The sequence below is a fragment of the Papio anubis genome, chromosome 15 (assembly GCF_008728515.1).
Source record: "Papio anubis isolate 15944 chromosome 15, Panubis1.0, whole genome shotgun sequence".
In the NCBI taxonomy this organism is placed as follows: Eukaryota; Metazoa; Chordata; class Mammalia; order Primates; family Cercopithecidae; genus Papio; species Papio anubis.
In genome coordinates, this window is record NC_044990.1 from 90,900,623 (window position 1) to 90,928,519 (window position 27,897).

At 54.9% G+C, this 27,897-nt stretch overlaps 1 protein-coding gene across 16 annotated transcripts in view; it reads left to right on the forward strand.

Moving 5' to 3' along the window:
- The window catches only part of MCF2L (MCF.2 cell line derived transforming sequence like), a 198,337-nt gene that overhangs the window by 156,210 nt on the left and 14,230 nt on the right, over positions 1 to 27,897 (forward strand). For all 16 annotated transcript variants that reach the window (XM_031655679.1, XM_031655680.1, XM_031655681.1 and 13 more), the window contains 14 exons: positions 7,683 to 7,802; positions 10,620 to 10,736; positions 11,253 to 11,402; positions 12,600 to 12,724; positions 14,421 to 14,535; positions 18,799 to 18,918; positions 19,350 to 19,541; positions 20,242 to 20,433; positions 21,315 to 21,474; positions 22,081 to 22,154; positions 22,381 to 22,454; positions 24,566 to 24,632; positions 25,567 to 25,682; positions 27,156 to 27,225. In XM_031655679.1, coding sequence (XP_031511539.1) covers positions 7,683 to 7,802; positions 10,620 to 10,736; positions 11,253 to 11,402; positions 12,600 to 12,724; positions 14,421 to 14,535; positions 18,799 to 18,918; positions 19,350 to 19,541; positions 20,242 to 20,433; positions 21,315 to 21,474; positions 22,081 to 22,154; positions 22,381 to 22,454; positions 24,566 to 24,632; positions 25,567 to 25,682; positions 27,156 to 27,225 — 1,692 coding nt within the window. The remainder of the gene's footprint in view (positions 1 to 7,682; positions 7,803 to 10,619; positions 10,737 to 11,252; positions 11,403 to 12,599; positions 12,725 to 14,420; positions 14,536 to 18,798; positions 18,919 to 19,349; positions 19,542 to 20,241; positions 20,434 to 21,314; positions 21,475 to 22,080; positions 22,155 to 22,380; positions 22,455 to 24,565; positions 24,633 to 25,566; positions 25,683 to 27,155; positions 27,226 to 27,897) is intronic.

The window sequence follows — 27,897 nt, forward strand, 5'->3', positions numbered from 1 at the left end:
GGCTTCCATGATGCTGAGAGTGACTGTCCTTCATCCGAAGGTTTGCTCCTCTCACCTACACAAGGATTTAACAGGCTTGAGATATCTAGCAAGGGTGGGAGATCCAGAGGCCCCCAACCTTTCTTCACTGTGTATTTCCGGAATGTGGAATCCAAGGGTCCAGTAACGGCAGCACGAGCCACCCTGCTTCTCTCTCTAAAGACCTCGGAGGCGATGCAGTTAATAACGAAGTTGTCTTAGTCCAGGTCTGCTGCTTACATGTCAGGGCATCTGGAACTGGGTACTTCACAACGAAAAAGAATTCACGCCTTACAGTTGAGGGCCACATCTGGTGAGATCCCTCTTGCTGGTGGGTCCCGAGGCGGTGCAGGGCCTCACCTGGCGAGGGGAGAGGGAGCCAGTGCGGGGCTGCCTCCCCTGCTTATAAAGCCGCCAGGCCCCCACCCACCCCCACGACAGCCCGTTAATCCGTTAATCCATGAATGGATGAATCTATTCATGAGGGTGGGGCCATCCTGACCCAGTCGCCTCTGAAAGGTGCTGCCTCTCAAAGCTGCCATGAGTCTCGAAGTTTCGTAGGGACGAACATTCCAACCACACCAAATGTTTATTTCAGAATTGCTGAAAGAATCTATTTTAAATGTTCTCAGCACAGAAAAATGGTGAGTGGGTGAGGTGACGGATCGGTTAATTGGCTTGATTTAATCACTCCACTGAGGATACCTGTAGCAAAACATCACTGGGTGCCCCATAAGTAGATACCATCATGATTTGTCAGTTAAACGTAGAAACATTTTTTTAAAAAAGATAAACAGAGAAAAAGAGCTCTGAGACCCAGGCTCACTCAGCGGCTTTTTCTCCCAGAGAAGAGGAAGGATCCTGCCTGGGCTCCCTGGGACCAGGTGCCTCGTGAGGCTCCGTGTGGGGCCGTGGACCCTGCAGGTCACGCCGGCTTCCCTGACTGATGACCCAGAGCCAGGCCTTGCCGGTGAGGGGCCAGGGACTGGTTGCTGAGGCTTCTCCAGTCCTGCTCTTCACTACCCTTGATGCCTGGAGCGACAGTATTTGCCTGGTTTATTTTTTCAGCTTAGAGCTCATGGCACGGAGTCAGAGCCCTGCATTCTGGTGGCTCAGGCGTTTGAGTGAAGGCTGGATCAGGAGGGGGGGGAGATGCCGCTGCCCCACGCATGGAGGGGAAGAGCCGTGAGCTGCAGCAGCCACGTGTCTTCTTCCTCTCAACTCTCAGTTCAGAAAAGTTTCAGACCTACAGAAAACTCTGGAGTCTCACAGTGAACAATCCTCAGCAGTGGTCATTAACAAAGTGCCCGTTCGTGTGTGTGTGTGTGTACAGAAACACACAGACACATCACACACAGACATAGACACAGACGTACACACATCACACAGACATCACAGACACAAAACACATCACATAGAACACACACAGACACACACATATATGTACACATATATCCACACATACATCACATAAACACACACACATCACACACACACACATACACCCAGAAACATACACCACACAGACACAGAGACACACATCACACACACACACACACACACACATACACACATCACATAAACACAGACACACACACGTTTTGCTGGTGAGAGCTGGCTCTGCCATCGCGTCTGTTCCTCCCGGATTGCTGACATGGTGTCTCCTGAGAGGAGCCACCCCCATGTAACCACAGGCCACGTAACCACGGGCCACGTAACCACAGGCGGGTCAGCATTGCGGCAACACTACGCTCTGGTCACCCACACGTGGGGCTTTTTCCACATGCCCTGTCATGTCCTTCCTATATTTTGTTAAAATCCAGGTCCACGTTGGCTATCCACCCTTCTCGGTCGTCTCTAATAAATCCAGGTCCAGTGAAGGACGGCGTCCACGTTGGCTGTCCACCCTTCTCGGTCGTCTCTAATCCACCCAGTTGTTGGTTTTCGTTTTGCTTTCTGTCTTTTATGAGATTGAGATTTGCAAAGGGTTGAAGCCAGTTGCTTTGTGGAATATCCTTTCATCTGGTTTCCTTGTAATTAGGTTCCACATGGTCCTTTGGGGTGGGAATCCTGGTGGGTGAGCTTCTGGGGCAGCCCGTGGAGGCCTAGGATGTCCATGTGTCCCGCGATTGGGGCGGTCTCGTGTGCTCAGACGGCCAAGGAGGCGTCCGAATTTCCCCAGGAGAAGGGGCCTCTCCTCTTGGTCATCAGTGGGTGGTGTGTGGTGATGCTCAGGACAGGGCGAAGGTCCCGTGGCTGAGGTGTCCACTGACCGTTTCTGCCTGAATGGGTGGTTCCGTGGTGGTTGCCACAGGGCTGTGTTTTCGAGGGGAGTGGCAGGTGCCTGGCGTCTGCATCCACACCTGCCTGGGAGCCTCCCTCCATTTCTTACTCCATCACCTCCTGTGTCCCTGCAGCTGTGTCTCCAGTGATCTTTACTCTCCACCTCTGCAGGGTGAGGTTTTGCACTGATTGCAAAGTAAACATGCACGCCCCTTCAGGGTCCTGGGCCTCAGGGAGCCGGTTAACAAGTTGACCAGAGAAACAACTGAATACTGCTCAGCTCTTGATGTGAGCTCGGTTCACATGGCTCCGAATCTGTGAGATGCAACCAACGCTGGGCAGAACCTTGGCAGAATTTTGCTAGCGTCTGCCGAGAAGCCGGGGGGAGGTTCTGGGGGTTGGCTTGAGCTGTGGGGTGAGTGTGGGAGAGACGGCGAGCTCCCTCCCATCAATCAATCAACAGACTATCCTGTTTTCATAGTAGTCCCCGCCCAAATGTCATTGAGTCCAATCTCAGGATCCGGAATGTACGCCTGTTCTCCAGATCTGCTTCCTGTGAAATTCTTGGAGACTATTGTACATTCTGGAGTGGGAGTGCGGTTGGAAGTGTGTGTGCAGATTCTCCCTGTGTTTTCTCCCAGGCTTTCTAGAGGAACATTTGCTAGGGGACCAGTCTCCAAACGGCCGCGCTGTGGTTTAGAATTGGTCTTAGGAGCGATGGCCTCACGCACACAGCAGCAGCCATCCCGAGCACTCATATCTGAACGTCCACGGGAACGGGGTCCACACCCATTGCTTTCCTCACCCGGTCCAGCGTCTCTGATTCCGGCTCCAAAGTTTTCTTCATCTGTTAATGCTGAGACACAAACAGACTTTCAAATGCACATTTTTATGTAAACTTGTGTTTGCTTTTTGGCTGCGGTCAGGCAAGTGTAATTGGCGAGGTTTCAGCTGCTCTGAAATTAAATATATAATGTCAAGCTGGATAAGTGTGGCTTGGAGCAGGCCTTAAGGAAGGTGATTTGAACTTGGGGAGGGTTTTTCAAACAGAGTTCCCCAAAGTACCCAGTTCTACAGAGTTCCCAGTGTGTCCTGTGGGCCTTAGCTGCTTTGGTAAATATATGCATTGATTATTTTGTGAGTCTCTAAGAATATTAACTCAGAAACCAGTGAACTCTTTTTCTATCTCCAGACTACAATGCTGTGGTCATCACACATATCTGTTCCTAAGTTCATCCAGGTCAGCCCAGAAAAAGCAATATTGTTTTCATATTACATAGAAACTTATTACACTCTTAGGATTACTCTATTGTTGAGTAATTTACAAAAAGACTTGACCTGACAGCCTCCATCCCAAATTCTTCATCCAGTTACCATTTATACTTACCCCCATCTTTTAAAATAAAGTTTTTGTTTTAGACCTTTCTCCAGCTTTTAATACAAATGGTCAGCTCCAATTTAGAGAAAATTTAATTTGCTATTATATTTATTCAGAGTATGTGTTTGTGTACATCATTAGCACCTTCTCACTCAGCTAGGATCTTCCAATTTATTCTATTTAATATAATGATCCAATAACTTAAAATACGAAACACTAAAACTGAGCCAAGGAAGAGGGGGTCGTGTTTAATGTTGGCAGAGCCTCCAGGAGCCAGCCTTGCTGCCGGGGTGCGCTTCGCTCCCAGAGGCTTTAGGGGCAAATGAGCTGCACCTGCTGGAGACGTGGCCCCTCCCCCACACACCCAGCTTCATCTCCGAGCTTCAGGCTCTCAGCCTGTCCTTAAAGATCCAGGTGATAAAAGTGACAGTGAAATGTGGAAGAGCATGATTCATTGCACCTCCAGAAAAACAGTGGTTTTCCGTTAAGTAGTCGTGGCCAATTTCACAGTAGTGTGAAGGATTTCCAGTCTGCTCGTTGCGGAGACACAGAACCTGCCCTGGGGCATCCCACTCTTTGGGGCTTGCTTCTCGAAGGAGAGCTGCCCAGGCGTCCCGTCCACCAGGATCACGCTCCCCACAGATGCTCAGCTCACGATTCCCTGCTTGTAATTCAGCCTGTCCGTCACGGCATCTCACCCATGTGTGCGCCCTGCAGAAGGTGAACGGCTGTGGCCTTAGTCTACATCCAGGCGTCGTGTGAAACAGTGGGGCAGAGAGGGCTCAGATGCAGGGCCCCTCCAGAGCACTTCCCTGAGGGCCGCAAGTGGAGGGAATGGGTGTGGAGGGCAGCGGAGGCAGGACGGTCCCCCGAGAGCCATCAGCCTCCCCTCCCTCATCCACTCCACAGCAGACACCCACAGAGCACCTGCCGAGTGTGCCGGCCACTGAGGGCTGTGGTCCCTGCCCTCCCCACGCAATGCAGATGAAGCAGAGGTCTCCATGGGAGGGGCCCTATGGGAAAGGTGTGCAGTGTCCAGCCAGCGACAGGACATTGTCCACCTACCCTGGACAGGGAGGGCAGCAGCCCAATGACTGAGCCCTCAGTTTATGTATATGGTGCAAGGGCACATCTCTGGTTTTAATTCCTACAAGGCAGTCAGGTGACCTGAAATGCAGCTCATGGTTCATGTTTGGGTGCTGAGTGTTTCGGCACTGAGTGTTTGGGTGCTGAGTGTTCAGGTGCTGTGTGTTTGGGTGCTGAGTGGTTGGGTGCTGAGTGGTCACTGAGTGTTTGGGTGCTAGAGTGGATTTCAGCCTTTGAAGTGAATTTACTAGCAGAGTGTTTGGAGGTGCTGAGTGTTTGGAGATTGCTAAGTGTTTTGGGTGCTGAAAAGGTGTTTCAAGTGGGTGTGGGATTATTTCAGTCTGTGTTGATTATAGTCCTGGGTTAGGTGAATGCTGTGTGTTTGGGTGCTGTGTGTTTGGGTGCTGTGTGTTTAGGTGCTGAGTGAGCACTGAGTGTTTGGAGTGCTGAGTGTTGGGGTGCTGTGTGTTTGGGTACTGAGTGGGTGCTGTGTGTTTAGGTGCTGGGTGGGCACTGAGTGTTTGGGTGTTGTGTGTTTAGGTGCTGGGTGGGCACTGAGTGGGCGCTGAGTGGGTGCTGTATGGGCGCTGAGTGGGTTCTGAGTGGGCACTGAGTGGGTGCTGAGTGTTTAGGTGCTGTGTGTTTGGGTGCTGTGTGTTTGGGTGCTGTGTGTTTGGGTGCTGAGTGTTTGGGCGCTGAGTGTTTGGGTGCTGAGTGTTTGGGCGCTGAGTGTTTGGGTGCTGAGTGTTTGGGTGCTGAGTGTTTGGGCGCTGAGTGTTTGGGGCCGCTGAGTTTTTAGGTGCTGAGTGTTTGGGTGCTGACTGTCTTGGCCCTGTTTGGGTGCTGAATGTTTGGGCGCTGAGTGTTTGGGTGCTAAGTGTTTAGGTGCTGTGTGTTTGGGTGCTGAGTGGGCGCTGTGTGGGTGCTGAGTGGGCACTGAGTGGGTGCTGAGTGTTTAGGTGCTGTATGGGTGCTGTGTGTTTGGGTGCTGGGTATTTGGGTGCTGAGTGTTTGGGCACTGAGTGTTTGGGTGCTGAGTGTTTGGGCCTTTGGAGTGTTTTAGGCTGAGTGTTTGGGGCTAAGGTGTTTGGAGTGCTGAGTGTTTGGGTGCTGACTGTCTTGGCCCTGTTTGGGTGCTGAATGTTTGGGCGCTAAGTGTTTGGGTGCTAAGTGTTTGGGTGCTGTGTGTTTGGGTGCTGAGTGGGCGCTGTGTGGGTGCTGAGTGGGCACTGAGTGGGTGCTGAGTGTTTAGGTGCTGTATGTTTGGGCGCTGGGTATTTGGGCGCTGAATGTTTGGGTGCGGAGTGTTTGGGTGCTGAGCGTGTGGGTGCTGAGCGTTTGGGTGCTGAGGACAGACTTGTCAAGGTCTAGGATCCCACAACTGTGGAAAAGGCACTGTATAATCCTGAGCGAGGTGAGGTCCCAGCTGCTTATGTTGTAATCCCAGAGCTGGGTTGGTACTTGGGGTGCGCAATCTAGAATTCCCACCTGAGACCATGTTGTCAGCAGTAGAGATGAACCCAGGTGTCCCTGCAGCCAGCGTGGCCGGAGGGCCCAGCCTTGACCCACACCCCACGCGTCTCCTGACTTCAGACCCTCCCCAGCTTCCTGACTTCAGGGCCCTCTTCTTATCGTCCTTGCTAGACCAGCCTGGACATTCGAGTGTGGCCGGGGCAGTGCCCAGCCGGGACATCCTGGTGAGGCAGTCACTCCTCCCCCAGTCCTTGCTGCTATATCCCTTTTGGGCTTTAGGGCAAGGCCATTCTTTTCTATAGGTCGTATTTTAGGTGCATTTAACTTAGTTATCCAGAAATCAAACTCAGTGGCTTCACAGTTTCTTTTTTGCTGATGGGATCTCCCTGGATTTCAGCATCTGGACTTAACTTGGCATCGAGAGCAGCTGTCACTGCACGTCTATCATCGTGGCTTTTCAGCGCTTCCTTGGTGCAGGCGCCCACTGAACGCCACGCACACCTTGGTCCATTTCATCTTCGAAAGGGTGTCACGAGTAGGCACTGCCGCTCTCCCCACTTTCCCAATGGAGAAGCTGAGACACAGAGAAGGGGAGTGACCTGCCCAAGGTCCCACGCTTTGTAGGAGGCAGAGCCGGTTTCCACATAAATTCATGTAACTGTGTCCAAGGCCGTGTGTATGCACCAGGACCCAAGATTATTTTTATTTTTGTAGGTAACACACATATGTGTCTATGTGGCTTTTATAAAATTTGACAAGTGTCTTGGTTTCCTGGGGCCTTGTAACAAAGTAACCACAGACTGGCCGCTGGAGGCACAGAAGCGCGTTCCCTCCCAGCCCTGGAGGCGAGATCTGAGCTCAGGTGTGGCTGGGCCAGCTCCTTCTGAGCTACGAGGCTAGAGGCTACAGGGAGCATCTCTCTGCCCCAGGCCTCTCTCCAGCTTCTGGCCTGGCTGCCTCCCGGGTGTCCCTGGGTGTGGAAGCACCGCCCCGACCTCCACCAGCATCTTCTCTGGGGGCTCTCCACGCCGTGCTGGCATCAGGGCCCGCCCTAATGACCTCGTTTTCGCTTGGCTACCTCTGTAAAGACCCCGTCGCCAACCAAGGTCACATTCGGAGGCACTGGGAGTTAGGCTTCAACATAATAACTTGGGGGGGACACAGTTCAGCCCCTAACAACTGTTGTAAGCTTTTGACTTTTCCATGTGTAAGCAGCATAACGTTCTACCAAGGCATGTGGCTTTTCTTTTCTTTTAGAAAAGGGTGATGCCTCTCACAGAGGCCAGCATCTCTACCATGTTTATCTCGGTGTAAACCTGCCGCTTTGAGGATGTCTGGCCCACGAACTGTGCCTCCCCGGTCAGCCCAGTGTGCAGGCACCGCGCGAGGGGGCCGCTGTCCACAGAGCGCGCTGCAGGCTCTTGTCTCTCGCCCTCTCTCGCAGGCATCTTTCCCGGCAAACCTGCAGCTCGTCCTTGTGCTTCGCCCGACGGGTTTTTTCCAAAGGACTCTCTCCGACATCGCTTTCAAATTCAATAGAGATGACTTTAAGATGAAGGTGCCGGTAAGTTCCGCCCCCCTTCCCCCCACCATCCTGCGGGAGCAGAACGGAACTAATTGCCGTCCTGGCTCATCTGTGATCATCAAAATCCTCGAGGAGCTGACTTCAGGGCCACGTGGTCAACAAAACCCTGTAGGACCTGGTGGGAAGCTGCACTTCCTCAACGCGTCAGAGGCCGCGCGGTCCTTTCTTCCTCCGCCCCCGCCCCAGCCCCCACCCCACTGGGGGTACACAGAGCATCCCCCTCAGACAGGCCACTGTGTGGGCGTCCCATCAGGACGCGGGTCACGTGACATTCCTACCCCCAGGAAAACTGTAGAACTCGGGACCCTAAGGACTGACAGTCCCCCCGGCCCACCTGCGAGGAACTCAGCCCAGGCCCTGCCTGCACCCCAGGGATGAGAGAAGGGCTGGGGAGGGGGCTGTAAGCGTCCCTGGACCTGGGAGGGAGCACCCACTGCTGACAGGGATGGGCCAGACCTGTCCTGGAGCAGCCAACGGGGTGACCCCTGCCCCATCGCCACCACATAGTGCGACACAGGGCAGCGTCTCCCAGCACTGCCCACTGAGAAAGCACCTTCTGCCCTGATCCGCTGTCCTTTAAAAAACAAAGACTTCACAAAGTCTCTTGGAGCCTGTGGAGCCCGGTCACCAGCCCCAGCTGTGTCAGCTCCCCCTGAGAGCCCTGGTCAGCTGACTCGGCGAGCTCACATCTTCTCTGCCACAAAGAACAGAGACATACGGGCCAGCACCAGGCACCTGAGAGCCCCCCATGGCACCAGCCAGATGCTGCTGGAAGCCAGGGAATCTGGGGTGCAGGTCGCTCGCTGTGAAACTACTCCCTGTGCCCTGGGAATCAGGTGGCACAAGCCCTCCCTCCCCACCCTCATTGTGCTACAACCTCAATGCCAAACGTGCAAGAGCCCTTCTCTGACAGGGAAGAAAATGGCCTGGGGCCTTTCCCCCGTGTACTGCCCCCTTCCACTCCCCTCCCCCTCCCCCCTTTTTCCCCTCCCCCTCCTCCTCCCTTTCCCCCTCCTCTCCCCCTGCCCAAGACAGCCCTGGGGGCCACAAGGCCCCATCCGCTCTGCCCACCGCCATGCAGTCCACTCCAGGTGTTGCCTGTGACCCTGGTGCCTGGTCTGGAGCAGTGACTGCAGGTGCAGGGCGGTCTGCATGGCACCCCATGGGGCTGTGTGCCATCGTGCTTTGGTGGCCCCAGAACCACCGGCTTCCAAGCCATTTGGAAACTCTGTGCATGCACCATTTTTTGTAGCCTTGGAGAAGCCTTAGTTTCTAAACCGTCCATTCCCTAGAGACAACCAGTGACAGAACTGTGCAGAGCAGGGACTCGTGGGCAGTGGGAGGCTCGTGTCCTGACACCAGGACGAGCTAGGCATTGTGTGTGCAGCTCAGCGCCCTGCGGACAGCACCTCTTGCAGTGGCGTGTGCGTGTTATGGTGCTTATGATAGAGATAACTCCGTGTGCCCTCCTTCCCTCCTATTTGGCAGGCACTGCACAGTAGCCATAGGCTTTGTGACCACAGATGTGTCACGGGGAGCAAGGCCGACCTCATGGGTCATCCATGCCACAGGCTCCCCTGCACAGTGGCTCCACAGCAAGCCATCAAAATGGGTTTCACAAAAATCAGCAGCATCTTCAAACTCACAGCCCCGCTTAGATAATTCTTGAAGTTACAGAGTGGATGATGTGAAGGATGCAGTTGTTGACACATGTGTGTCCGTGTTTCAGGGCTGGCTGCTGAACTCAGCCCTAGAAAGGAGACGTTAGGGAGAACGGTGGCCCCGGCACCTCTGCTGCCATGGCTGTCTGGCACAATCACCCCCAGTTGAGAGTCCCCACTCTAGACTGATACGATATTTAATAATACATCGTGTGGTGTCAAATAACCCCTGAGCTAAACCTCGGGAGACCCGTTTTGTGGTCCCGTCTGACAGCTTGCAAAGCCAAGCCTAGATTTTATCCAAACCCACGGATGGAGTGGCCTCAAAAAGGGCAAGAGAAAGGCAGAGAAACGAAGACAAGGCACGTGGAGCTTATGCGGCCGTCGCAAGCACAGGTTTCCCGCGTAACCATGACGGTGCGGGAACTGCCAGCCTCTCCCCGTCCGGCCTCGGCGCTGGGGTGTTGGTTTCAGCTGGTGTCTGCAATGACCGCGGGGTGTTTTTGGCAGGAACAGGGATAAAAATGAGCATCTTTCCCATCAGAGCGCTGTCTGATGATGTTGCTGGAGGAGGTGTAAACGCCTGCTGCGTGTCCGTGGCCGTCACAGGCCACTCTGCGTTGGGTTTTGTGCACCTCCAACAGCGTCATTGGCTCCTCGCCGTGGTGTGATCAGCTCAGGCACAACATGCCCATTTACGAAGGAAGCAGCCGAGACAGAGAGTGGGTGGCTGGACTGCGGGTGGCTGGGACCCACACCTGGGTCCACACAGGTCCAAAGCCAGGCGCCCCTGTCCACACAGCCACCCACAATGTCCAGGCGCCCTCGTCCGCACAGCTGCCCACCATGTCCAGGTGCCCCCGTCCACACAGCTGCCCACCATGTCCAGGTGCCCCCATCCGCACAGCCACCCACAGCGTCCAGGTGCCCCCATCCGCACAGCCGCCCACCGTGTCCAGGTGCCCCCATCCACACAGCCGCCCACCGTGTCCAGGTGCCCCCATCCACACGGCCACCCGCAGCGTCCAGGCAGACGTGGTCCCCTCTGTGCTGCTGTGTGTTCTGCTGATGGGGCAGCTCTTTCGGGAGCCAACAATAATCCCAAACGCCACCACTCACTCCCTTTCTTCTCCAGGTCATAATGCTGAGCTCCGTACCAGACTTACACGGTTACATCGATAAGTCGCAGCTGACCGAGGACCTGGGCGGGACCCTGGACTATTGCCACTCCCGGTGGCTGTGCCAGCGCACGGTGAGCCGCGTCAGGGCCGGTGGGGGCCGGGGCTGGCTGCCACCAGCTCGAGCACCTCCACGGAATTACTCTCGCGTCACAGCACGGCCTTTTCCAAAAACATGTTCACATTAACAGTCGTTTTCTTTCCCAAGAATGAGGAGATGGTCTCGGTGGACCTTAGTCATTGTAAAGAAGTAACATGAGTAATAAGTTTGGGAGTGGCTTTCTCTGGGCTTGGAGACAAAAAAAAAAAACTCTTGCGTTGTGCTTTGCAACACTCACTGCTCTCGACAGGGAGAGGCAGCACAGGCACAGGCGACTGTAGGTGACGGGCACATGTGTAGAGTGGCCTGGTATGTTTCGTAAGAGGTCAAGGAGGGCAAGATGCTGTGGGAGGGTGTCCACTGTCCTCGCGTTAGCTAACCTCGCCTGATGGGTCTGCGCGGGAACGGTTTCCGCCGGTGTCTGCTTTCGGGGCAGCAGGAGGTGGGTGCAGTGCACAAGGCGTGCAATTGTGTTTTCTCTGTCTCCAAGGCCATCGAAAGTTTCGCCCTCATGGTGAAGCAGACGGCTCAGATGCTGCAGTCCTTCGGGACCGAGCTGGCCGAAACAGAGCTGCCCAATGACGTCCAGTCGACGAGCTCAGTGCTGTGTGCGCACACAGAGAAGAAGGACAAGGCGAAGGTATGTGGGGGCGCTCCGGTTGGAGGCTGCAGGGGCTCCGGTCAGAAGCTGCGGGGGGTCTTCCGTCCCCGCGGGAGTTCGTGTTGGCAGCACGTGAAACCAAGAAGTCAGCAGGCTTGAGATGCCTTTTGATGGCGATTAGCTGGGCAACTTCTCCGATGAGGACGGAATAAAAGCAGCATAAATGAACCCTGTAGCGTGCTAGCTACGGCTGCCATTATGGCGTTGAGTCAACCATTGGCCCTGGGCGGCCGTGGCTTCAGGAGTGGGACCGGGGGCGGCTATCCTCTCAAGCGCTTTTGGCTGTCTCTGCAGGGAGCTCCCGAATAGACTGTCTCTGCAGGGAGCTCCCGAATAGACTGCTCTGTGCAGGGAGCTCCCGAATAGACTGCTCTGTGGCTTCTGAGTGTGACCGAGACAGGATGTCTGTGCCGCTTTCTCATGCCGAGCAGGCGATGAAGTGGTGGTTGGAGTTCTGTTCGCAGAAAACTCCCAGTGCTCACGTGTCCACAGCCCTTGCTGAGACAAATGTATTCTGAGGAGCACATGCTCCCTGCTGTTCTGCCCCTGGCTTTGCAGCAACGGTGGCCCAGGGCCATGACCTGCTGGTGTGTCCCTGAGGACTGTGCCTCTGTGCTCACTCGGCCACTCCACCGTGAGGACACTGTGAGGACCAGGAGCAGGCACCATGAGAAAGCCTGGTCTCCTGGTCTCCAGGTCTCCTGGTCTCTGGGTCTCTGGGTCTCTTGGTCTCCTGGTCTCCTAGTTACCTGGTCTCCGGGTCTCCTGGTCTCCTGGTTGTCTGGTCTCCTGGTCTCCTGGTCTCTGGGGCTCCTGGGCTCTCTGGGTCTCCGGGTCTCCTGCTCTCCTGGTCTCCTGGTCTCTGGGTCTCTTGGTCTCCTGGTCTCCTGGTTGCCTGGTGTCTCTGGGTCTCCGGTGACTCTCACCATAACCTGTTGCCCTGAGTGACCTGTAACGGCAATTCTGCCCCGGGGCACACAGGAGTGAGGGAGTCCCCCACATCAGCCTGCCCTGCCCGCACGACCCCACAGAAGAGACTGGAAAGACTCGGGAGTCAGGGGTTGACCCCCTCCTCAGTCTCCGCCACCTCAAGAGCAAGGCCCCACAAGGCCTCACCACTGGCCTGCGCTGAGCGCCTGGATGGGGCCAGGGTGCAAGGCTGCGTTCTCTCCACAGGAGGATTTGAGGCTGGCACTGAAAGAGGGGCACAGCGTTCTGGAGAGCCTCGGGGAGCTGCAGGCTGAGGGCTCAGAGCCCGGCGTGAACCAGGACCAGCTCGACAACCAGGCCACCGTGCAGAGGTGAGGCCCGGCCGCCTTCCTGCCCTTGTGCTGTCCGAGTCCAGGGAAGGATCCTCTCAGGCACACAGCCTCTCCGAAAGAAAGAGGCCACGGAAATGGCAAGCCACGCGGCAGGCAGCCCCACTCCTGGCCGGGGCCAGCACAGCAGCCACCTCCAGGCCTCTGTGTGGACCTGGCTCCTCCTGCTGAAATGCGTTTCTCCTGAACCCCACAGAAAGCCGCTGTTCTAGGGGCAATTTCCTAGAGCAAACGCCCTTTTGCAGGCATGAAGGAGACGTTAGGGGAAGCAGAGGCCTTAGACGTGGGGCTGCTGCGTTCCGAGCGGGGCTTCCACGGACAGGGAGAAAGCTTGGGGTTCTCCTCGCTGCAGCTAGTGTTTCTTACTTTCATTGTAGAAGTGTGATTCTCATATTCCTCCCTTGGGCTTCCAGCTTTATAGCAGCACAGGGTAGGGCATTTGTGTGGTTGGCATGGTGCTCTAGGATGTCCAGAACTCCCTGAGCCCCCCCCACAACCCCCCAGAGCTCCCCGAGCCTCACCCATCCCCAAGACTCCCCAAGCCTCCCCTGTCCCATCCTCGCTGGTGGGTGCTATCAGCCTCGCCTCCCAGCTGAGGAGCAGGGCCCACACAGCTGGACAGCGGCTTGTCCGGCAGGGCCGTGCGGGGCGCACCCAGGCCTAGACCGAGCTGGTCCTTTTGACTCTCAGCTGCCGTTGACTCCCATGCAGCGTGGCCCACACCCTGAGCTGCCTTCTGTGCCAGGGACACGCCAGACGCCCCGGGGACTGAAGGGTGCATCCTTGAGGGGCTCCTCGTAGATGGGGTGCTGTGGTCCACAAGGCGGAGGTTGGAGCACAGCCCATGAGGGTCGGCCTTGCCCTGGCTGGTGTCGGACACCTTGTCAGCTTCCCAAAGACTCAGTTTCCTCATCTGTAAAGTGAAGCTGATCCGTGCACACGCCTGGCAGGGTGGGCGTGGGGCTGACTGGGTGGTGCACAGCTGGAGTCCCAGCTACTCGGAGGCAGAGGTTGCAGTGAGCCGAGATTGCACTACTGCACCCAGCCCAGGTGATACAACCAGACCCTATCTCAAAAAATAAATTAAAAAAAAGTTTTTGGCCGGGCGTGGTGGCTCACGCCTGTAATCCCAGCACTTTAGGAGGCTGAGGCAGGCAGATCACACGGTCAGGAGATCGAGACCATCCTGGCTAACACAGTGAAACCCCATCTTTACTAAAAATACAAAAGATTAGCCGGGTGTGGTGGTGGGCACCGGTAGTCCCAGCTACTCAGGAGGCTGAGGCAGGAGAATGGCGCGAACCTGGGAGGCGGAGCTTGCAGTGAGCTGAGATCGCGCCACTGCACTCCAGCCTGGGCAACAGAGCAAGGCTCCGGCTCAAAAAAAAAAAAAGTTTTTAAATTTTTAAAAATAAAAATGAAATGAACAGACTCGGCAGTGCAGCCTCGTCGCAGTGACCTAGAGGGAGAGAAGCAGGAAGGAAAGCACACAGCCCCTGATGCTTTCTCCAGGGCCTCCCTCCCTTGCTGACGCCCTGAGTGCCTGCGTGAGTGCAGGCCAGGATCTCAGGAAGGCCTGGGGTGGAGTGAGCCTTGGGGTCGCTAGAACTCCCACTGTGCTCCACGTTGTGTGGGGCACCCTGGGCCACGCAGACGGTCAGCTCCTCCTCTCTCCCAGGCTCCTGGCCCAGCTGAACGAAACCGAGGCTGCCTTCGATGAGTTCTGGGCAAAGCATCAGCAGAAACTGGAGCAGTGCCTGCAGCTTCGGCACTTCGAGCAGGGCTTCCGGGAGGTGAGTGGCCCTGGGTGGAGCCGGCAGCCGCCCTGATGCCCATGGGGCCTCCTGTGCCTGTGCCCTGGTCCCAGTGCCAGGAGCTGAGCCGTGCCACGCGGTCGACTTCGACTTAATGCAGAAAAGTCTCCACTTGCTAGGTGGAGCCTGTGAGATTAAGTGGGGCTGAGCCTTGAAATGCACCATTGATGACTGCGTCGCTGTATAGACAGGTGATTGAAAATCGGCTCACTGCGATGCACTTACACCTGCATTATTCGTAAATTAGCAGGAAGCCTTTGCTCTCCCTTCATAGTCATTTGCATGCCCTTTTATTCAACATGCGTGTGTGATGTCCCTGCTATGTGCCAGACTGTAGGACAGTGTCGCAGCCATGAGGTGCACGTCGACACGGCCAGTGCAGCCAGACCCAGACGTCTCCTGCCTGCGGCCCCTCATGAGAGACTCACCCGTGTCTCCCGCAGCCCACCCCTCCTCAGCCCCCAGCAACTGCTCATCTGTTCCCATGGCTGTACTTTTGCCATTTCAAGAATGTGATGTCAATGAGTCCCACAGAATGTCACTCTCGGGATTGGCTTTGGTGCTCAGCACAGCTCTCTGCAGACCCCCAGGTGCCGGTGGCTCACGCATTGTGTTCCCTCGTGTGGACGGACCACAGTTCTTTCAATCATTCACCGTTGAAGGGTATCTGGGTTGTTTCCGGGTTTGAGGATTACAGATAAAGCTGTTACAAACATTCATGTACTGATGTTGGTGTAAATGTCAGTTCTCATTTCTTTGGCCTAAATGCCCAGAATGTAATTGCAGGGTTATATCGTAGTTGCATGGTTTGTTTAAGAAAGTGCCAAACGGTTCTCAGCGTGTGAGCGACTAGTTGCTCCCCTTTTCCCCAGCGTGTGGTGGTGTAATGATTCTTTATGTTATGCTCACATCCTGATGTGTGTGCCGTGGAATCTCACGGTGGTTTTCCGTTGCGTTTCCCCAGTGCTGATGGCGCTAAACACCTTTGCGTGTGCTGCTTTGCCATTCGCATATCTTCTTCGGTAAAATGCCTTATTTCTGTTGCCTGTTTTCTAACTGGATTGTTTGGTTTTGTGTTTTTGTTTTACTGTTACATTTTGAAAATTCGTTATATACTACAGATACTAGTTCTTTGTCACACATGTAGTTTTGTGAATATTTTCTCCTGGTCTGTAACTTGTCTTTTCATCCTCTTCACGGGCATTTCACACAGCCAAAGCATTTAAACTCCAACTTGTCAATTTCTCCTTTTAAGGATTATACTTTTGGTCCTCGATTCCAAGTATATTCCGCTAAGCTTTTTTCCCCCAGAATTTCATAGTTTTACATTGAAGTCTATGACCTGTTTTGAGTTAATTTTTGTATAAGGTATGAGAATTAGATCATGATTTGTTTTACCTCTGGATGTCCAATTGCTGTAGCACCATTTGTTGAAAAGGCTCTTTCTTCCACTGGATTTCTTTTCCACCGTTGTCAAAACTCTGGGCACATTTACGTGGGTCTGGTCTAGAGACTCTATTCAATTACATTTATCTACACGCCTGTTCCTCTGTCCATACCACAGGGTCTTACTTACTGCAACTATATAATGTCTTGAAATCAAGTACACTCATTCTTCCCTCTTTGTTTTCTTTTTCAAAATTGTGTTAGCTTCTGGTTCTTTTGCCATTTCATGCCAATTTTAAAATTATCTTGTCTACGTATACAAAAACCAGTTTCCTGGGGTTTTCATAGTAGTTGTGTTAAACCTGTATTTTGAGGGAGATCAGTGTCTTTACTGTGTTGAGTCTTCTAGTCAACAAACATGGTATTCTCAGCGCTTGTTTTGATTTCTTTCATCAGTGTCAAGTAGTTCTCAGCACACAAGTTCAGTACGTATTTTGTTCGACTTACCTTTAATAATCCATTTAAAGAAGTCATCACAGTATTATATTTTTAATTTTGGTATTTATGTATGCATTGCTGCATATAGAAATACGATTGATTTTTGTATATTTATTTTGTCTCCTGCAACCCTGCTGAGCACATGTATTCTAGATGGTTTTTTGTAAAGTCCTTGAAATTTTCCGTAGAGACCATCATGTCATGTGCAAATAAGGACAGTTTGGTTTTTTCCTTTTTGAAGATATGCCTTTTATTCTACCTCACAACACCCTGCCCCACTGCATACTGCACCAGCTAGAGCTTCCACCATTTGATAAGAGTGGTGAGACTGGACATCTCTGCCTTGTCCCCAGCTTTAGGGGGAAAGCATTTAGTTTTTCACTATCAGGTATAATGTTAGTTGTAGGATTTTTGTAGATGCTCAATAAAACTATCTGGGCCTAGAGATTTCTTTGGGAGACTTTTAAAATTATGAATTCAGTGTCCTTAATAGTTATGCAACTATTGAAACTATCTGTTTCACAATGAGATATAGTAGTGTGTTTTTCAAGGCAATGTGTAGGGTTGTTTATAGTATTTTTTTAAAATCTTTTTGATGTCTGCAGGGTCTGTAGTGATATTCCCTGTTTCGTTTCTGATATTTGTAATTTGCATCTTCTTTCTTTTTTTCTTTGTCAATCTAGATTGAGATGTGTCCCTCCTCATCTTTCCAAAGAACGAGTTCTTTGTTTCATTAGTTTTTTCTGTTGTTTTTCTGTTCTCAACTTAATTGATTTCTGGTCTTACCTTTATTATTTCTATGGATTGCTTTGATGGGAACTTACACTCTTTATTTGAGACTATTCCTCTCTTCTAACATGCATATTTAATAAGAACACTATAAATTTCCCTCTCATCACTGATTTAGCTGTGTTCCACAAATTTGGATGTATTGTATTTTCTTTTTCATTTAGTCCAGTTTTTTTTTCCCCCCAATTTCCTTTGGAACTTTCTCTTTGACCCATCAATTATTTAAATGTATGTTGTTTGGCTTCCAGTGTTCAGAGATTTTCCTGTTGTCTTTCCATTCTTGATTTCAGGTTTGATTCATTGTGATCAGAGAACATACTCTTCTGTATGATTTCAGTTCTTATAAATGTGCTGAGATTTGTTTTGTGGGCCAAGAATATGGTCTTTTTTTATATATGTTCCTTGCTTGAAAATAATGTGTATTCTACTGTCGTTAGGTGAACTTTTATAAATATCAGTTAGATTCTGTTGGTTGATGGTATTGAGTTCTTCTATATCCGAGCTGGTTTCTGAGAGGTGGTGCATTATTCATAACTCAGTGGCTGTGGGTAGCATGGAAAGTGTCAGACTTCAGCTGTGCCAGATGCAGGGGGTTCAAGGATGGACAAGAATCCTGCCTTCCTGGCCTTCAGCCCCAGGCCATCTGAACTACAATCTCCTTGGCACTGGGATGTCTGCGTACACACCTGTTCTCAGGATTATTTCCAATAACAAAAATTAAAATCTTTTGTATTTAAAGGAGTAAGCAGTTATACGTTTTAAAAATCAGGCCAGGCATGGTGGCTCACGCCTGTAATTCCAGCACTGTGGGAGGCCGAGGCAGGTGGATCACCTGTGGTCAGGAGTTCAAGACCAACTTGGCCAACATGGTGAAACCCCATCTCTACTAAAAATGCAAAAACTAGCTGGGCGTGGCAACTGGCGCCTGTAATCCCAGCTACTTGGGAGGTTGAGGCAGGAAAATCACTTGAACCAGAGAGGCAGAGGTTGCAGTGAGCCAAGATCACATCATTGCACTCCAGCCTGGGCAACAAGAACAGAACTCCGTCTCAATAAATAAATAAATAAATAAATATTAAAATAAAAATCATTTATATGACACCCGTTGTCTTCCTGCTAACAGCAGAAATCGTAGACACTAGAAGTTAGTAGCAAGCTAGAAGGGACTGAGTTACATAACTCTCCACGCCTAGGATCCAGTAGGAATGCCGACAATTCCAGTGTCCATATTGCTGCTGGCTTTCGGCTCCCAGAGCCCTTGTCCTTGCGTGATCTCATCTTCTCCTCATGCTGTTTTCAGGCATGTGGTTGATAAACGGAGGCACACCCAGGCCGCAGAGAAACAAGTGTCCTGCCAGTGAGGTCACTGGTGGGTACCCAGAGGCCCCACGGTCCCCACTTGATTGGTGACCACTCGGGGCTGACTTTGCACCTGCCTGACTGTGGTCCCTGCTTCATTGATGACCACTTGGCCCGATTTTGAGTTCCGTCACTTCCCTGATCTGGAGTGGGTGCTCTCTGTTCAGGTGAGGGAGACGCTCCCCTGAGATGGGCCCTCCTCTGTTCCAGGTCAAAGCCGTCTTGGACGCAGTGTGCCAGAAGATAGCAACCTTCACGGACATTGGCAACAGTCTGGCGCATGTGGAGCACCTGCTGAGGGACCTGGCCAGCTTCGAGGAGAAATCGGGCGTAAGGCGGGGTCCCGGCTGGGGTGGCGGGAGAGTGTGAGCAGCAGCATCAAGTACTGCTCAGGAAGGCGCAGGAATGGGCCTCCCGCCAGCGGAGAACGGGCCCCCACAGCCCCTAGGGGTCGTCCACAGTGGGTGGGGGCTGCTGCCTGTGCACCTCCCCTCCCACACCCCACCCACAGCACGTGGCCCTGCCCGGCCTCCTCTGGGTCAGCTCCCTGCAGACGGGCAATGCCCTTTGCTGGGACCACCACAGCCCCCAGAAGCACTTGCCACAGAACAGCTCTGGGCGTTAGGCGGCATCTCAGCCATCCATAGCAGTAAACAAAGCAAGACACACGTGTGCCCAGGGACACACATCCCGTACGGCGAGGCACCGTCTGCCTCGAACAGAAAGAGACCTGAGCTGGTCCTCCGGGTGGCCGTCTGCAGGTGTCTGTGGAGAGGGCCCGGGCCCTGTCTCTGGATGGCGAGCAGCTCATCGAGAACAAGCACTACGCCGTAGACTCCATCCGCCCCAAGTGCCAGGAGCTCCGGCACCTCTGCGACCAGTTCTCTGCAGAGATCGTGAGGAGGAGGGGGCTGCTCGGCAAGTCCTTGGAGCTGCACCGCCGCCTGGAGACGGTAGGCCGAGCCGGACCTACACCCCAGCTGTGAAACCCGCCTCTTCCTCCCGCCTCCACCACCGGCTGACCCTTGTCATGGGGAGGGCAGCTCCTTGGCTGGAAAACGCCCTTCCTTTCTGGTCGTGCTGGCCTAGCAGGTCTTTTTGTAGAATTCATTTGCACAGTTTGATTTCTTTTTTTTTTTTTTTTTTGGCTCACTGCAACTTCTGGTTCCTGGGCTCAAGGGATCCTCCCACCTCAGCCCCCAAGTAGCTGAGACCATAGGTGCATGCCACCGTACCCAGCTAATTCTTGTATTTGTGTGTGTGTGTGATAGAGATGGGGTCTCACTATGTTGCCCAGGCTGGTCTCGAACTCCTGGGCTCAGGTGATCCTCCCACCTTCACCTCTCAAAGTGCTGGGATTACAGGTGTGAGCCACCCTGCCCAGCCCATAATGATTTCTTTAAAAGATCCAGAAGCTTAAGGCCTGGTTGATCCTACTGCACTTTCCCTGCCTCTCTGGGCCCCGCCCTGGGTAATTCGCTGGCCTTGTCCAGCACTGTGTCCCCTCGGGGTGCTTTGGACAGGGTGGTGGGAGCATGAGGAGTTGGTGGTCCGGGATCTGTTGGGAGGACGCCCCAGCAGCGTGTGCCTGGGCAGGGTGGTGCGCTCACCCTCTCATGGCGTCCTGCCCTTGGCAATGCTCCGTGTTTCCAGTCCCTGAAGTGGTGTGATGAAGGGATTTACCTGCTGGCCTCACAACCTGTGGACAAGTGCCAGTCCCAGGACGGTGCGGAGGCTGCCCTCCAGGAAATCGAGAAGTTTTTGGAGACCAGTGCAGAAAATAAGATCCAGGAGCTCAACACAATTTACAAGGAATACGAATCCATCCTCAACCAAGACCTCATGGTAATGCTGACTCGGGCTCTCCATTTGCAGCTCGCTGTCCCTAGCAGTGGGGCATTCCTCTGTGGGGAGTTTTAAAGAATCGTTTAATGAATTATTTTTATTTATTTATTTTTTGAGATAGAGTCTCACTCTTGTTGCCCAGGCTGGAGTGCAGTGGCACGATCTTGGCTCATTGCAATCTCCACCTCCCACGTTCAAGTGATTCTCCTGCCTCAGCCTCCTGAGTAGCTGGGATTACAGGCATGAACCACCACGCCCAGCTAATTTTTGTATTTTTAGTAGAGACGGGGTTTCTCCATGTTGGCCAGGCCGGTCTCGAACTCCTGACCTCAGGTGATCCACCCACCTGGGCCTCCCAAAGTGCTGGGATGACAGGTGTGAGCCACCATGCCCAGCCCATTTAATGAATTACTCCCAAATAACAGGCATTTGAGAGAAACACACAGTTGGGAGGTCGATCTGAATTTTCCTTTCAACACAGAAGTTGTTTCCACGCCAACCCTGCAAGGTTGCCGCCCCATCTCTGCTGGCAGACTTCGTGGCGTGGGCGTGTTCTTCAGGAAGGGCCTGGCCCTGGGACCTGGTGATGTCCTTGAGACCAGGCTCCTCCTAAGCCATCCACATGCCTGGGGAAGGCTGCAGGCCCCTCCCTCGCATGGAGCTGCCCTTTCCCAAGACCAGGGTCCCATCCCGTGGGTGGGCTGCATCCCCTTCACCGTCCATAGCAGCCAGGGCTGGACGCAGCCACGCTGCGCTGACAGACCCGCCATGGAGAACATTTAAGGTGGGGGTTGGGCGTGCCCTGGCACATTCTGCGCATGATCGTGTATTTTTAATGACGCCAACACGTGCAAGGCGCCTTACCGAGCGTGTGGTTTCAGGAGCACGTGCGAAAGGTCTTCCAGAAGCAGGCGAGCATGGAGGAGGTGTTCCACCGCAGGCAGGCCAGCCTGAAGAAGCTGGCGGCCAGGCAGACGCGGCCCGTGCAGCCAGTGGCCCCCAGACCCGAGGCACTGGCAAAGTCGCCCTGCCCCTCCCCAGGTCTGTGTGGCTACCCCGTGCCCCAGGTGCTGTGGGACCCTCGGGGCAGCCCCGGGCGTTGAGAGCTTGGAACATCTGAGGCAGCCACCTGCAAAAGCCGTCTCCGCATGCCTCCTCCCCTTCCACCTCCGGGCCCCAGTTCAGGGCCTGAGGGCTGGCTCCTGCCACCCCTCGCCCACGTTTATAAATGGAGTTTTGTCAGGACCCGGCCACACACATCTTGTAGGCATTGTTTGTGGCTGCTTTTCCACGAGTCTGGCAGGGTTCTGTGGTCTCAGTGAAGCCCACGTAGCCCAAAACTGAAAACACAGAGTTCCCACGGAGGAACCACCTCTGGCTTTCCCAGCTCCAGCCTCTCCGCAGTCTGTCCTTTCCCAGTGCTATTGCCAAACAACGTTCCTCACACGTGGCCCAGACTCTGGGCTCCCTGAGCCCTGGGGTGACTCAGGGCAGCGAGACCCCATGGTCCTCCCCCTTCTGACACCACTGCCTATGGCCTCAGAGGCCACGTCCTGCCCTCTCCTTGGGGCCTTTTCCCGCTGGGCGCACGTCCCCTCTCCAGAGGGTCGGGGGGACTTCAGGCCCCACTCCCCTTCTTCCCAACAGGCATTCGGCGAGGCTCAGAGAACTCCAGCTCCGAGGGCGGTGCGCTGCGGAGAGGGCCCTACCGGAGGGCCAAGGTGAGGCTTGCCCGTGACAACCCCGCCGTCCACACCCTCCTCCTTGGTTCACGCCAGGCCTGGTTCTCCGCGTGGCCCCTCCCAGGCGCGGCCCAGCTGCCTGGCCAGCTCCCCATCGTGGGAGCCCAGCCCTATCCCCATACGGGAACCAGTGGGCTCTGGCCTTGAGAGTTGGCCCTTGAGGCTGTGTCCCGCCTTTCAGACCTGACACTGTTCTTCTCCCCAGAGTGAGATGAGTGAGAGCCGGCAGGGCCGCGGCTCCGCAGGGGAGGAAGAGGAGAGCCTGGCCATCCTGCGCAGGTAGGTGCACTGCCCTTCTGGCCTCAGGGGCCCTCCGACCACAGCCTGAACCACCAGGTGCCGTCAGGCACTCAAGTGGACGCCTCACAGATAGAAGGCTGGTGTAGAAGTCATTGTGGTTCTTACTTTTGCACCAACCGATACCCAGAGGGCCTGCCGTGGCTCGAGCGTGTGTCCTGGTCCCCACCACGTGAAGCACACACATGCCGCACACGCACCACTGCGGGGATTCGGGAGGGAAGAGAGGGCAATGGCTGAATGCAAGAGTGAAGGGGCATCTCCACCCCAGCGAGAGCCTCCACCCTCCACTGCCATTCACAGGAGACACCACTCAAAGGCCCCAACCAGTGCCGGCCACAGCAGCAGCCACCAGCTGCTCAGGGCTCAGTGTGGCAGGCAGTGGTGCCAGGCAGCTGGTGTGGGGGATGGCATCGTCTCCAGCCCTCCTCTTCCTCTGGGATTCCTGGACCCTCAAATTCAGGGAGTGTTGTGCAAACAAAAGCAGTTCCCTTTCTTGGCTTCCTTCGCCTTCAAGAAAGACCTCACTGATGCAGGGCCAGGGAGTGCAGGTCCCCAGAGCAAAACTGGGAAGGAGCCAGACACCCCTGGGGCACGTGGGGCTCCTTCCCAGAGGCCTCGAGGAATAGCAGGAGCCCCTTTGACCATCAAAACTCCAAAATCAGGGAAGAAGAAAAGGCTCTTCCTGACGTGCTGACAAGCAGGTGTCCGCAGGCGGCGTCCACGTGACACTGCGGGATTGGGAGATGGAGCAAAATTGGGAATTACAGTAAACCTAACCTGGTGTGAAAGCTCAGTCTGTCACTTCCGGCTTCTGATGGAAGCTGGTGAAGCAGGGTGGGGGACGGGGGAGTTGCCAAGAAGCTTCCAGGCAGATGATTGTCCAGAGGAGGGTCCAGGCAGGCTCCATAAGGTTGGACAGAGGAGGGTCCAGGCAGAGGAATGTCCACACAGAGGAGGGTCCAGGCAGGGGAGCATCCACACAGAAGAGGGTCCAGGTAGAAGGGCATCTGCACGGAGGAGGGTCCAGGCTGAGGGGCGTCCACACGGAGGAGGGTCAGGCTGAGGGGCGTCCACACGGAGGAGGGTCCAGGCTGAGGGGCGTCCACACGGAGGAGGGTCCAGGCAAAGGGGCGTCCACACGGAGGAGGGTCCAGGCTGAGGGCGTCCACACGGAGGAGGGTCCAGGCAGAGGGGCGTCCACACGGAGGAGGGTCCAGGCTGAGGGGCGTCCACACGGAGGAGCAGCAAGTGCTCGGCCCTGAGACGCAGAAGGAGTGGCCCTCGGCCGGCAGTTCCCAGGTTATGAGAGGGAGTCCCGAGCCCTCTTGCTCCCCACTCCTCTCCCCTGTGCCAAGGTGGGGGCCTCTGCGTGCCGACCACTTGTTTTGGAATGAACTTGCTGAATAACCTCAACCCAGGATCAGCCCCCGGCTCCAGTTTCTGTGCATCACATAAGCAGCCGGGGCCGCAGGCTGCTGAAAGATGCTCACACCAGCAACAAGACCTGCACAGCCAGCTTGTGCGCCCTCCCCTTCCGGATCCAGTGCGGCGGGTGGTGGGCCACTCCCTAGACAACCACTGCCCACCTGCTGGGTGTGAGGGTGTGGGCAGGGGGCAGCTCTGGCGACAGGGCCCACACATACCCACCACGAGGAAGGCTCAGGGAGGCCGGGCGGCGGGCGGGTGTCGTCTTGGCAGAAGAGACTGGGGTGGATTCTAGGAATGGATCCTAGGGGTGGGATGACTCGCCCATGAGCATGAGGAACTGAGCTCATTTTGAGCAGGTGGGACCCAAAAGCCCAGGAGGTGGGGTGGGGAATCCCTCCTACCAGGAGTGTGTGCCAGGCCAGGGCAAGACAGTGATGGCCGGTCTGGGAACCAGGTAGGGTCCAGCCGCCGTCTGCAGGGTCTGAGGCTGCGAGCTGGGAGGGGAGCCCCAGTGAGCGTCCAGCCCATGGGCTTCGGGTTGACGCCAGTTCCCTCTCGCTGGGCAGGCCATCATTCTAGGTGGCACCTGTGAGACTGCGGAGCAGACCATTCCTGCCCTCCCAGTGCTAACCTTTTTTGCTCTCCACATGACCTGCCACCAGGCACGTGATGAGCGAGCTCCTGGACACAGAACGGGCCTACGTGGAGGAGCTGCTGTGCGTCCTGGAGGTGAGGCTGGACTCGGGGAGGGCCGACCACCACGTGGACTCACCTGCACTACCTGGTGGGACTTCCTCTGACAACTGCTGCTCAGAGCAGCGCTGCTGTCCACCAAATGCACGTGAAAGAGCGTCCACAGCAGCCTGGTCACAGCAGCCCCAGACGGGGAGCCCCTCAGGGCCTATCAGCAAGACACGGACCAGGCAGCTCAGGGGGGTCCACACAGGAGACCAGGCAGCTCAGGGGGTCCGCACAGGGGACCAGGCAGCTCAGGGGGTCCGCACAGGGGACCAGGCAGCTCAGGGGGTCCGCACAGGGGACAAAGGCAGCTAACAAGAAAGAGGAGCTGATCACAGCACAGATGCACGGACCAGGCAGCTACAGGGGGTCCGCAAACAGGGGACCAGGCAGGCTGCATGGGGTTCCCGCCACAGAGCACTCCAGGGCAAGCAAAACTGGTTTGGGGTGGGAGGCAGATTAGGGGTGACCTTGGCAGTGGGCTGTTGCCTGGGTGAGTCTGATGTGAGTGGTGGTCACCTGAGTGTAGATGCGTGTCTGATTCACCCAGTGTGCACAGGTGGTGATCACCTGAGTGTAGACAGTGAGTGTGCAGAGGTGGTGGTCACCTGAGTATAGACGGGTGTCTGATTCACCGAGTGTGCACAAGTGGTGGTCACTTGAGTGTAGACAGAAGATTTGCACCCTCTGTTTCAGTTACAGCTGAATCATAAAAGGTTTAAAGCGAGAAGGGTAGAACCTCCACCCCTTTCCCCCAAATTGGTGCTGTTCATAATACTTTTGCTTTGGTGGATGCCTGTCCAGATAACTTCTTAGAAATCACCTGAGAATAAAGAGGAAGGGACGGCCTGGCCCACAGATGAGCCTGATGCTGTGGGTGGGCTGCAGCCCAGGACCCCTACTGACCTCTGCTCTGTCCCTGCAGGGCTACGCCTCGGAGATGGATAACCCACTGATGGCTCACCTCCTGTCAACAGGCCTTCACAGCAAGAAGGATGTTTTGTTTGGAAACATGGAGGAAATCTATCACTTCCACAACAGGTGGGCCCTTCCCCTCGACACAGGCACGCACCCATGATCACTCGCAGCTAATGATGCTGGCTTCAGGGGGCTGGAACGGGGGGTGCAAGCCATGCCTGACTGGGAAGGGGCGCCCAAGGGGTGGACTCAGAGGCACAGGCATGAGTGTGGGTACATGGGGCTGTCTCTGAGTGCCCACGTGGCTCCGTGCCTGGTGGTTGCGCCCAGGCAGCCGAGTTGTAAGTGCGCCACCAGCCGTGAGGAGAGGGCTCTGAGCCTCCCGAGTGCACCATTTTGTGGTGCAGGAAATGGGACCTGCCCGCCCCTCATCCCCTCCTCATCCTGCTGGGCAAGTGGAAGCTGGAACCCCCTCCCAGGTGTGTATTCAGCCCTTTGGAGGTCACGAAGGCCACACCACATGGCAAGTCCTGTTTTGTTCCCAAGCTCTTGAAAAGGACGGCAAACTAGGCATTCCCTACTCGTCACGGGGGCTGCTTGTCCCCCGAGCGACCCGTGGCCTCTCCAGTGCGGGGGGGGGGGTGTCTGGCCCCTTGTTCTCCACTCCTCTGAGCTGTTTGGCTGCTTTAACAGTTGTGGAGAGCTCATGGGAAGGTGTAGGGTGGGCATGCAGTGCGGAGTGCCAGGGAGGCTGCAGTGGACGGCCCCTGCTGCATGTCCTGGAGGGAGCCCATGTGAGTGGCTCCCACGTGGCTATGTGCATGGGGACCAGCGTACCCCACTGGCCACGGGAATCGCCAGTGCTTGGGACATGGTTCTGACACCTGCTTCTTGCCCCCTGCCGTGATCGTCACCTCACCTGCCACTTAGGAGGAGGCAGCAGGTCCGCAATTGACCACCAAGAAGACTTCCACATCCACGGAGATTGGGCAGAACCTCAGTGTCCCTTAGTATCTGTCCTCATGGCCCCCCGGGTCTCAGCCAGTCCTGCACACAGGGGTCCCCACAGCTTTAAGCTTAGTGTTCATGCCCCGAATCCATCCCCCAGACGGTTTTCCCCTCTGGCCAGACTTCCTCCAGGGGACAGATGTAAGTCAGAAACGAAAGGGAAACAGCCCAGGAGCCTGGGGATCGTGCTGCCTAGGGCAGGACTCAGGGTGTGTCTGCAGAGAACCCACAGACCCACGGCCAGTTATGGGGGCGGCGCCTCCAGGGCCCTGAAGGGTCCCATCTCTGTCTTTGCCTGTAGCCCTGTGAGCCACGTGTGTGCTGAGGGAAAAGCAGCTCTCTCCAACTTCTGTGTGCAGCCAAGGCCAGAAATATAAGGAGACTCAGCCTGGGGCTGCACCTGCTGGCACCTGAGAGCTTGGTGCTCAGGACAGGCGTGGCTGCCACGTCCCCAAGTCGTGCAGGGTGTTGTTGCCACATACAGAGCAAGGCATAAAAGGCTTCTGAGAAATGATGTCTGTCCATTTGTCACCGGTGCCACGTGACTCGGCCTGTCTCTCTTACTACTTAAAAACCTTCCTTGTCTAGGATATTCCTCAGGGAGCTGGAAAACTACACCGACTGCCCAGAACTGGTTGGAAGATGCTTTCTGGAGAGGGTATGTGGTGCTTTGATGTATATTTTGTCACAGCTTCTCAAAATCACTGAATAATGACTTCAGATTCTACTGCAAGTTCCCATTCTAACCAACTGAAATCACAGAATGCAAATGTTTTCAATTTGGCTGAGATAAAATGATGCTCCTGTACCCCAGAACCTCCTGTACCCCAGAACCTCCTGTACCCCAGAACCTCCTGAACCTCCAGAACCTCCTGTACCCCAGAACCTCCTGTACCCCCAGAACCTCCTGTGCCCCAGAATCTCCTAAACCCCCAGAACCTCCTGTACCCCAGAACCTCCTGAACCCCAGAACCTCCAGTACCTCCAGAACCTCCTGAACCCACAGAACCTCCTGAACCTACAGAACCTCTTGTGCCCCCAGAACCTCCTGAACCCCCAGAACCTCCTGAACCCCAGAACCTCAACCCCCATAACCTCCTGTGCCCCAGAACCTCCTGAACCCCCAGAACCTCCTGTACCCCAAAACATTCTGTGCCCCAGAACCTCCAGTGCCCAAGAACCTCCTGAACCTCCTGAACCCCCAGAACCTCCAGTGCCCCCAGAATCTCATGAACCCCCAGAACCTCCTGTGCCCCCATAACCTCATTAACCTCCTGTGCCCTTAGAAACTTCTGAGCCCTGTGCCCTAAAACCATTTGTGCTCCTAGAA